This window comes from Berghia stephanieae, chromosome 3, assembly GCF_034508935.2.
Source record: "Berghia stephanieae isolate SIO BIC M18660-M18661 chromosome 3, UCSD_Bste_1.3, whole genome shotgun sequence".
Classification (NCBI taxonomy): Eukaryota; Metazoa; Mollusca; class Gastropoda; order Nudibranchia; family Aeolidiidae; genus Berghia; species Berghia stephanieae.
Window position 1 is genome coordinate 10,419,812 of NC_088362.1, and position 12,060 is coordinate 10,431,871.

Consider the following 12,060-nt stretch of genomic DNA (forward strand, 5'->3'; position numbering starts at 1 on the left):
AAATCTAATTTATCATAATTTATATTCCCGCAGAGCCATTGGGCCCATAAAGTCGGAGTTTATCCCGGATTCTATAGCGTGTTTATCACTCAAACACAATAGCAGTAATTTCTTGCCACACTTAACTTCTTTTGTAAACGTGCTCTACAACACACTGTTCATATTTTTTTTTAAATTTCAAGATGTACAAAAGAAAGTTTAATAAGAAAAATGTTGGTTGTATAGTAACGAATGTGACTTTTTTCCCTATAGTTCGTAAGGAGAAGGTTAAGGGTTGAGATTTCATGCTTATTTCAGTTTGAAAAATCGGGTAATAATGCTATAGTCCGACGTCAGTGGCAATTCATTCGCTGAAAGTTTTTCACACCCTTGGTCAATTCATCTGTCGCTGACGAATCAAAATGCGGCAGATGGGATTCGCCTATGGTCACTTGCAAAACAATCAAAACAAAACAACCCTACATTTATGAAGTTGTTCAGCTCAGATTATACATTTTTTCAATATATCAATGTTGAATTCATAGAGGTTTAAGTCAAGTTAAATGTGAAAGATGACATTCTCGGAGCTAGGAAACACAATATTGAGGTAATTGTAAATATCATGTGAAATAAAAACAGTTTGGTTTACTTTGCTGGTTTCGAGCCTCGCTCGGCGCGTAGTTGAGTCCTTGGAAACGACTCTTTACTCATATTGTCTCACCGTCCTCAGGTGTAAAATGAGTACATGATCATTAATAGAGTTGTCTCTGTCCGAAAAAAAATTAACATCGTCTAACAGGCGTCATGTCTCGTTCTACTTGTTAAGTATTGCTGTAGGTCAGGGATCCTTTGTAAAGCTCTTTGAGCACGTTTAGTGGAAATTTCGCTTTATAAAAGCTCATGTTTAATTATTTATATATTTTTTTTCGGTAGAATATTCATTCCATCATCAATAGGTTAGAGTTTGTGTCTGTAGTCATACAAACATAGGCATTCTTCTTTCCCAGTGTAATTTGTAGGTAGAATTCTCTCCCATGTAGTATATCTGAACATGTAACAAAAGTCTGACGTCAAAAGACTGGTTGTAGTCTTATTGTAATACGCTTCAACAGTCGTAACGTCACTTCCTTCCTAATGACTCATGGTAACTTAGTAAAATAGATAGTTATGCCACCTTATGATTCAAGTGTACCGTATTCATTACTAGTCCTCCAAAGGACAGGTTGCATACACATTTCCGAAGAGTTTGGAATCGGAAGAGTAGAAGGTGTGATACCATGACTTCTCTGCCCTATTTATATATAGAATTCACTTCCTTGCAATATTTCTGAATTGTTTAGCCTTTAGAACTGTACAAGCCTATACCAACCACATTTACACAATGTCGCATAAATCTTTTAAATTAAATTTAGCTTTTATATAGCACAATATCCACTAAACGTGCTCAAACCGCTTTACAAGGCGTTCCAGCCCAACAGCAACATTTAATATGTAGGACAGGACATGACGCCTTTTAGGCGATATTATAATTTGTCTTCGGACAGAGACAACGCTGTTAATGGCCAGGTACTCATTTTACACCTGAGTACGGTGAGAGTTATGAGCCTTTTCCAAGGACTCAACTATGCGCCGAACGAGGCTCGAACCCAGGAGCTTCCGATTCGAAAGCGTGTGTAATTCCACTTGACCACATCGCCACATCTTTTAACTCTGAAGCTGCCGCAGTAATGGATTGGATGAGATTGGATTGGAATATTATTTCATTGCTTAGAGAGCTTTACACCGTTGATTTGAGCCTATCTATTAAGTATTCGCATAATAACTAATAATGTGATAATTTGTTTATGGTTGTTCCCATTAAAACCTAACAATATTTTTTTTTAAACATTGCGTTATGTTCAATCAAAATTTTGATCATTCTATATCCTTGAAGATATGAGTTTCAAAATAGATACTATCTTTATTCGAAATGAGTAGCTAGCTTATTCACATTATAATACACCATATAAACTCGGTGTTTCGTTGTCGGGCCAATCTTATAATGTTCGCAATCGGTCAAAAAATCAAGTCCTTAATGGAAGATTTAGAAATAATTATTTATAAGCCCATATTCTTTTTCTTCTTCTTCTTCCTGTTATTTTTTTTCTACTTCGTTCTCGAGAAACATTAGAAACCTCAAATTTGAGAACCGAACTACAGATCATGCTTTTAAAAGAAATTGACACTAAAGAATGACGTTGATGAAGGATTCTTGAATGTAGATATGATATAATGAGTTTCGGTACTTGAGTATGATGTATTACAAGTACAATTTACAAAATGGAAAATTGCATTTTAAAAATAATTATAACACCAAAAATGAAATTTCTAAAACAACCAGAGCTTAAACAGCATTACTTTGCTCCTATCCAGAGAGACGAGAGAAAAAGTGTCTATAAAAGGTCAATCAAAGAATTAACCTCAATATCTCTGACGTTTTATGTTATGTTTACTGGCCTTCTGAAGCAACTTTTTTTGCCTAAAGCACGCCGTTTTCGTGGCAATAATATTGATTCAGAATATTATAACACTATTGGCAAAAGAATACAATGTACATTTCTGATGATATCTGAATAAGACGGGTTTTGAATAAGACCCGACGCCCTATACGTTCCCCATAGCATTTAATCAGTAGACGTAGACCACAATACCCTTGAGTGTTCTCCGGAAACAGTATCAATATCAAGGTCAGCTGAAAGAAACCCTTGGGAAATATTAAGAGAAATAAATATATAGATGATTGATAGATAGAAAGATAGATAGATAAATAGACGGATAGATAAAATGGGAGGGTAAGAGAGAGAGAGAGAGAGAGAGAGAGAGAGAGAGAGAGAGAGAGAGAGAGAAAGAAAGAAAGAGAGAAAGAAAGAAAGAAAGAGAGAGAGAGAGAGAGAGGGAGAGAGAGACAGGGAGAGAGAGAGGGAGAGAGATAGAGAGAGAGATAGAGAGAGAGAGAGAAAGATAGAGAGAGAGAGAGAGAAAGAGAGAGAAAATCAAAAAGGTTGATAATTTTTTTTTTCTTCAGCGGTCGTTCAAAGAAAAATATCCCAAAAACCAAAAAAAAAAAAAAAAGATTACGATTCTCTCTTACGAAATATGAATTTGCAACACATCGACCTTCAAGCACGTGAAGTAGCCACTAACTACTCATTCGGCTGTTTTGTATCAAGGTCTTGCTTCGTGTGTCTTGCCTTAGGACAGAACATTATTTTGCTAATAATCCAATTTACATATTTACATATGAAATGCTAGACCTTCATAACCATATGGAAATCAGAGGAGAAAAACCAACAACAAACCAAAATAACAATCGACTGACAGGAGGTGAGTTGATTAAATAGCGGTATAGACATTTTGCCTCATAACCCTTTATATTGGCAAAATAAAAAAAAAAGGTAGAACAATAAATATATTCGTGTTTGTGATGCAAGAGAAAAAGATTCTAATGATTTATGGGGGCAGGAAGGGGGGTGGGTTGGTTTGTTTATTGTTTGTTTGTTTTTTGAGGGGTTTTTTTTTTGTTTTTTTTTTTTGGGGGGGGGGGGGGGGTAGGTCGAATTTTATGGACAGGCAGAATTAATAACGTGATGTTAACATTGGAGTGTCAGACTAACATAGCGGTATGGCTATTGGCCATTTTGCCTGTTGAGATCTTAAAAGATAAGAGGCCGGAAACCAGACACCGATATTGCCGTCCGGCGTTTATAAAACTGAGTTCTACTATCACGCTTGTGACAACTCTTATGTTGACCTAATAAAACGTGCCCTAAAAGGGAAGATTAAATAAAAACAAAAACAAAAATAAAGAAAGAAGAAGCAAAAGAGAGGTCTCGTCTTTTAAAAACAATGGCACCAGCGACAGCAGCAAAAAAAATATAATTTCGATCACAGAAAAAGACTTTTTTTTCAATTTTCTTCAGATTTCCCTATTTTCATTTCGAGTCAACTCTTGTCTTTGCCGAGTATTTTAGGATTATTTCTTGAAATAACATAGAGTTCCCAACACAAAAATTGGAATTTAAACACATTCAAAAGTAATATGCACATATTATATATATATATATATATATATATATATATATTTTATATATATATATATATATATATATATGTATATATATATATGTATATATATATTATACATATATTTATATATATATATATATATATATATATATATATATATATATATATTATATAAACGCAATATCTACTCGAAGTCTCAATGCGGTCTCTAATGCTTGTCACTAAATCAGCGACATATTAGTGCTCAGTTTAAATTGATCCCGCCTTTTAAAAAAAGGAGAACCCTCGATGACTAACGCTAAGAAGAAAGTATGTTTTGAGATTTCTATGTAAATAAAAATAAAGGATCAAATATATACCCCAAAAAAAAGAATTAAAAGGGTTTTGTCATCATGGTCCCTGTGGTTGTCGTGGTATTGGTGGTTCAGTTCCATATCTTTTCCCTAAATGTTGGTGGTATGTGTAGGCGTCCTTCCGTAGCCATCACTGGCTTATTGATAGTTCGAAGATGACGTCCTCAGGTCTTTGTTATTGTTTTTTCCATCCGCGTTTATGAGAAATGCTCACTGAACTGTATTAACCCGACTATACACGTACATGGATACACAGAGTTTGTGTGTTGGTCCGCTATACTTCCGGTTGGCAATGTTATGAGCTTCTCAGCCAAGCGCATACTATCTATAGATAGTTCAAAGATGACGTCATTCAGGTCTTTGTTATTGTTTTTTGCCATCCGCGTTTATGAGTAATGCTCACTGAACTGTATTAACCAGACTATAAACGTTCATGGATACACACAGTTTTGTGTGTTGGTGCTGTATACTTCCGGATGGCAATGTTATGAGCTTCCTAGCCAAGCGCATACTATCTATAGCCTGACACTAGAACCCACTAAGGACTTGTAGTTTGACGTCATTTTTAGGTTTGTGCAGCTTCTAGTAAGTTGTCGTAAGTAGGGCTCAGGGAAACAAGTAATTCCGTTTGATTGAACTATTGAATACAACTCACGATTTGTTTTCTTTGGTGTCCAAAGACTTGTCATTTGACGTCATTTTTGGGTCAGTGTCGGGCTATAAGTTAACGTTGGCTACGGACGGTCCTTCCCAGTATCGCCTCGCTTGGTGGTCGACGGGGCAGCCCAATGTAAATGCTCAATCCATGCAACAACTAGGAGGTGTTGACTGGATAACGAGGTGTTCTTGGACAACCTGACAGACCATTGTAGGAAGTAAGTAGGGACCTACAAGGAGCCCTGAGGGAGTATCTAGGGATGTCAGGGACCCTCTGTAAAGCGTTTTAAGCACGTTTAGTAAATATTGCACTGTATAAAAGCTCACGCTATTTTTTTTGTTACATATTTTTTTAAAAGCAAGATGAGCTATAACAAAGATTGTTCATCAAATTTTCTGATGCACAAAATAAATCTATTGAAGAAAAATATTTATTGAATTGCAACAAATGTGACAATTTTCCCATTAGGGACTGACAAAACGATATGCCTGACTATAAAAAAATGAGTCTCTTTATTAGGCCGGAGTAAAGTTTGTGTTTATAATGGGCGGATTATAAATCTTTTACTCAATCAATTATGAATCACCGAGTCAATCATGTATTTTATCGGAAAAACAAGATGAATGAAAACCGACTTTAAGACATTTAAGATCAAAATGATCAGAACCATGACTAAAGGCTCGATCAACCGCCTCTGCGCGCTGTATGACCTTGAGCAAGTCACCTCGTCCTAGCTCAATTAGCGGCGCTGCACTGCGGCGGACGCCTGGGTTGTCCCAGTCTTCCCGTGGAATAGACCCTAAAGACAAATTTCCCCTTGGGGATGAATGAAGGGAATTGTATTTTTATTTATATTTTATTTTATTTATTGATTTAAACAAACAGCAATATGTAACATGCAGAACGAGACAGGACGCCAACATAGACAACGCTGTTAACGACACGGTACTCATTTTATTCCTTAGTAAGGTGAGAGGAATGTGCTTTTTCCAAGGACTCAACTATGTGCCCAGCGAGGCTCGAACCCAGGACCGTCCGATCCCAAAGTGAGTGTCATACAACATAACCACATAGCAGCAACGGGAAAAGATGATAATTCAATACAGCTCTTAATGCATCACGGGACTTAGAACAAGGTTGATTCTCAAAAATATAAACTTGAGTATAGATATAGCCCAATATCCACTAAACGTGCTCAAAGCGCTTTACAAGAGATCCCTAAAAAAAATTAAAAATTGAGCTTTAATATAGCGCAATGCCAACATCAACATTTAACATTTAGGACGGGACATGACGCCTGCTAGGCGATGTTATAATTTTTTTGGACAGAGACAGCGCTATTAACGGCCAGGTACTCATTTTACACCTGAGTGCGGTGAGAGAATGTGAGTAAAGAGCCTTCTCCAAGGACTCAACTATGCGCCGAGCGAGTCTCGAACCCAGGACCTTCCGATCCGAAAGCCAGTGTCATACCACAAAACCACATAGCCTCACAGTCCTCCATCCCTAACCAACAGCAACATTTAACACACACGACCAGAATCGCTGGTTCATTTTTTAAATTATTATCTTCCACTTACAGATCATCAGGACGTGTCTACAACGTACAATGGTATCCAGACATGGAGATTATTATTCTACTAGCCATTGCCGCCAAAATGATTGTTGTCGCTACCATGTTGATGTTGGTACGTCCTCATCTCGTCCCACCCGGACCACGCCTACTTCCGGTCATTGGTAACCTTTACCAAGTATACAACCAAGATCTCAGGGCACTCTTCCAAAGATATAGACAGGTTTACGGGGATATATTCAGGTAATATAAAGTCGTTCTTCAGAGTCCTGTATGTTACAGTGAATGACATAATCAGTCGGAAGGTGAACATTTTGGATTTGTATTATTTTGTATTTTCTGAAAGCTTGTTCTCCCCAGAGCATTTTAATCTTTATTTGAAGTAAATCAGGTGATTTTTCATGAAGCTATGGTCAGATGTATGGGAGAGGTATCCAGCAACATTTCTCAAATTTCATACTTTTTCAACTTGAATAGCTGTAAAAAATATTTAGAAGTGAATTAAACTTTGGTATTTCCCAAAGATGTACAAAAACGGTTGATTTCATCATTTATGACAAGAACTCATTTTGGATAAAAATTGACCTTCTAACTAAACTTGGCAATATCTCAGTTAAAACCTTTTCACCATTCGTCTGATTATGTCATTCACTGTAACATATATCCCATATATCCTGAGTTATCCCGATTTCAATAGCGCCAAATGGATTATACTAATGACTATTTTGCTTCTCTTTGAATAGGACGCTATAACATTGCAAAGTACTTTCCGCCAGATGCAACAAACCCAGTTACTGAATAATTGCTTGGTGAACACAAGGTTAGTGACAAATCTCGCCTTTACATGGGATTGACCTTGTTTCCTTTGTATTTGAAGTGTATGCTCTACCCGTTTTTTGAGTAATGAATGTTATTAATAAAGAGAACAAGAAATCAAATGCCACGATGACGATGTTCTTGAAAGAGGGTCATTAAAAAAAGATAGAAAAGGTGGTGGTGGTGGGAGGGGGGGGGGGGGGGGGGTGGTCAGTGGACTGTGACCTAATTCAAGATCATAAAAACCCATAATGTTGATGAGAATGATGACGCTATTGACATCCGCTGATTGTTGACAACTTTGTTCTTCTTTCATTGATAGACATTGTGATTATAGTCAGGTCTTAGCAATAAAGATGAAGACACAAAAAAAAAATGAAAAAAACAAAAACAGGAAGAAAAGAATGAATCTTACGATGGATATGTTTTGTTTTAATAATTTAAAAACTTTCGTTTCGTTTCTCTTTTTTCACACATTAGTGACCACATAGATAGTTCGAAGATGACGTCACTCAGATCTTTGTTATTGTTTTTTGCCATCCACGTTTATGAGTAATGCTCACTGAACTGTATTAACTCGACTATAAACGTTCATGGTTACACACAGTTGTGTGTGTTGGTCTGTTATACTTCCGGATGGTAATGTTATGAGCTTCTTAGCCAAGCGCATACTATCTATAGAAATGTATTTTGTCTGATACACCAATGCATTTGATTGTTACAACTTAGTCTATATGGATTTAAGCGACGTGCACTCATTTTCAGGTCTGATAACCCAATTCCTTCTGGGCTTATTTATTGTAGTCATGGAAATCTAAAAAAAGGACACAAAATATTGTCCATCACAACTATGTTAAACTAGGCCCATACGTTGGTTCGGATGTCAGAACTGTATATGTGTACACATCTGAATTAGGGCAATAGAAACCTTTCAAAAGATATTTCCATTTATTACGCTATGGCCTTGACTTGTCATGTGTAAAGCTTTAATTTGTATTGATGGTGCGGCCAGTCTGTTATTTTATATTAAATTAGTTTCGTATTTTTTTATCAATTATCTAGTTTATGATAGTGCATAAATCTTTGTTAACATAATAATAATAATAATAATAATAATAATAATAATAATAATAATAATAATAATAATAATAATAATAATAATAATAATAATAATAAATAATAATAATAATAATAATAATAATAATAATAATAATAATAATAATAATAATAATAATAATAAAAAATAATAATAATAATAATAATAATAATAATAATAATGATAATAAATGTACATTTATATAGGGCTTATGCTGAAGCTTCGAAGCGCTTCTCATTGACCATCGGTAAAATAAAACATTACACACTGCAGATTCGGACATTCGAACAAAAGCTCACACTCATCCAATTACACACAAACACACACGCGCACACACACACACACACACACACACACACATCCATAAACACACTGTACATAAATACGAGACTCTCACACACAAATATAATAATTGAGCTTTATATAGCGCAATATCCACTCAATGTGCTCAAAGCGCTTTACCATGGGTCCCTGGCCAACATCAACATTTAACATATAGGACGGGACATACGCCTTTTTGGAGATATTACATTTATTTTTTCGGACAGAGAAAACGCTGTTAACGGCCAGGTACTCATTTTTACACCTGAGTACGTTGTGAAAATGTGAGTAAAGAGCCTTCTCCAAGGACTCAACTATGCGCCAAGCGAGGCTCGAACCTAGGACCTTCCGATCCGAAAGCGAGTGTCATACCACTAGACCGCATAGCCGCACATTTATTAGATATGATTTTACTCGTACCTACTTTTTATTGTCAACCCGTCAAATATCATTGTATCTTATTCCTATCATCAAGCTTGTATATCGGCCGTCGTCTAATTGTGGTCATCAATGGAAAACGTCTTCTCAAAGAGGTATTCGTGAAGAATTTGGACATTTCGTCGAACAGACCCTGCTACTTTGGTCATGGGAAACTTAAGGTTGAAAAAGGTATGACTATGTTCTTATAACTATAAGCTTTCTTGTTAATTTGCAATTGTTTCATTAGATATGAGTATTTGTTTGTTTTCTTATAAGAAAAGTTTATCAAGCCTCTGTCAACGAATTTTATCTTTTTTTTTTAATATCATTTTCAAATTGTGCATCATTGGTTAGAGTCTTTACTCATATACTCTAACCAAACTTAGGTATAAAATGAGTACCTGGCAGTTAACAGCGTTGTTTCTGTCTGAAAAATGTAATATCGCCTAACAAGCGCCCCACATATTATAAAGTCCTAATGTTGCTGCTGACTAAGCTCTCTTTGTAAAGTCATTGAGCACGCTTAGTGGATATTGCGCGAGTTTTAAAACATGGCGTAGTGGATTGGCAAAACGTGCCACATCGTGACAAAGTTCGAATCCCTGAAGTTCCGTAAAAATGTACAATGACCTACGGCCTCAGAAAAAATATGTTTACACTTCTGGAAATTTACGAAATAAAACTCACTCTCTTAGATGAAAGCACACAGAGAAACACTCACACAAACACACACACACATACACACACACACATATATATATATATATATATATATATATATATATATATATATATATATATATATATATATATATATATATATATATATAGGATATATGTAATATAAACTGGTTTCTTAACTTTCTCCCATTGTCAGAGTTTTCTCCAAAACTTCAAACTCATCCAACAAAAAAATAGTTTTCTTCCTGGAACAGAAAAGCAGCAAGTACATTTTAAACATAATATTTTTATCAAAATGATCTCAAACAACACAATGTCAAGTTTGTAAAGCTATAATAAAAACGATTCTTTAAATTTTGTGATGTACAAAAGAAATCAGAGGAACGAAATTGTTAGTTGCGTCGTAACGAATGTGATGATTTTCATATGGTTGGTAACGAGAGGGTTAAAATCAGCTATTATGTCAAATTAAAGCATCGCCTCACCCAACAAAACCTAATTTATGACGAATGGTCACAATTCTACTCATGTCCATCGTATATATCTCTGACCAGTAATTCATTGTCTACACTCACATTCAGGTATCCTCTACAGCAATGGACCGACCTTGGACCAACAAAGACGTTTTGTATCATCGGTTTTCCGTGACCTGGACTTCGGATCAAACGTTATCGAGTCAAACATCGCACCAGAAATGATTCACCTGACCAGCACTCTCATGGAACTGAACCACCAACCCTTCGAACTATCCAAACATTTAATGGCAGCGACCTCAAACGTCATGTTTTCTTCGCTACTTGGTATTCGATTCAAGACGGATGACCCGGAGTTAATAAACTTCTATAAAAGGTACATAACTTTTGCAGAATACAAATCTTCTTCTTCTTCTTCTTCTTCTTCTTCTTCTTCTTCTTCTTCTTCTTCTTCTTCTTCTTCTTCTTCTTCTTCTTCTTCTTCTTCTTCTTCTTCTTCCTCTTCTTCTTCTTCTTCTTCAAGTGCCAAGTTTGTGCCAGACATCGGTGATCATGGTACGCCAATCATCTCTCTGATCAGATAACATTTAAAAAAACTAATTTTACTTTTCTCTTTCTTTGTCACTAAGCTGTTGAAACTATTCAACTATGTTTTTCTTGGACTACCTTTAGTCCTTTTACCTTCTATCTTTCCCGTGAAAGCAAGATGTTCAATACATTAATGTCGATTTAGGTGCCCTAAAAATTGCATTTGTCTTTTCCTTATTGTACGAAATAGTAAACTTTTAGTTTCAGCTTGCTCTAATACTTCTGCATTAGGGAATAATAATCTTCTTACTCGAATCCGATGACTTGAGCATCTAAGCAAAGCAATCTCAGCCTGTTAATGACGTTATAACAGAACTAAAGAATGATTGGTTAATGAGATTTATTCTTCTCCTCTCCATAAAATAGTAACGAGCAATGATAGCAAGTTTACAATGTTACAATACGTGACATCAGTTAATCAATCGTAAAATTCACTAAAGTTTGATTTTAAAAAAGATGTATCATTTAAGTATTTTTGCAATTATCTCTAATTCAGAAATAGATGAAATCAGGATCGATTGGGAGTAGAATAAAAGATTTCTTACACTCTTGCGTTTTGGAATTCCAACTTTGCTCCCAAACGCTGCACGAACGTGCGCGCTCTCGCAAGCTGGTGCAGCGGTTGGGAACACGTCCGGAATTCCAAAAAATCAAGAATCGTATAGGCAGAATGAAGTTGACGTCACTCGGGTCTTTGTTATTGTTTTTTGCCATCCGCATTTCTGAGTAATTCTAACTAAACTATATTAACCAGAATATAAACGTTCATGGTTACACACAGATTTGTGTGTTGGTCCTTTATACTTCCGGATGGCAATGTTGTGAGATTTTTAGCCAAGAGCATACTATCTGTAATATTCAATTCAAGATCAATGACCCTGAAATCACGAACTTGTTTAAAAGGTAGAGAATATTTAGAGATTACAAGAATAAGGGATAAATGTCACCATACATGAACCTGGCTAATTGAAGATTAAAATCTAGGCAATTTGATATTAGCCTGTTAACGATGTTAAAAATCAAAAAAAAATATTGCA

General features: G+C 35.6%; 1 protein-coding gene across 1 annotated transcript; it reads left to right on the top strand.

The window, feature by feature from the left end:
• Positions 1-511: 511 nt before the first annotated feature.
• On the top strand, positions 512-11,529 carry LOC144969152 (cytochrome P450 2H1-like). The gene is made up of 5 exons (XM_078908260.1): positions 512-586; positions 6,638-6,871; positions 9,337-9,470; positions 10,544-10,811; positions 11,520-11,529. The coding sequence occupies exons 1-5, from the start codon at positions 552-554 to the stop codon at positions 11,527-11,529; spliced, it is 681 nt and encodes a 226-aa protein (XP_078764386.1). The 5' UTR covers positions 512-551.
• The last annotated feature ends 531 nt before the right edge of the window (positions 11,530-12,060 follow it).

What these genes read in the sequence shown, in the direction of transcription:
- LOC144969152 (XM_078908260.1), top strand. Translation starts at nt 552, where the DNA reads ATGACATTCTCGGAGCTAGGAAACACAATATTGAG. An exon ending in CTAGGAAACACAATATTGAG is followed by an intron (nt 587 to 6,637) that starts GTAATTGTAAAT and finishes TTCCACTTACAG; the next exon opens with ATCATCAGGACGTGTCTACA. An exon ending in GAAACTTAAGGTTGAAAAAG is followed by an intron (nt 9,471 to 10,543) that starts GTATGACTATGT and finishes ACTCACATTCAG; the next exon opens with GTATCCTCTACAGCAATGGA.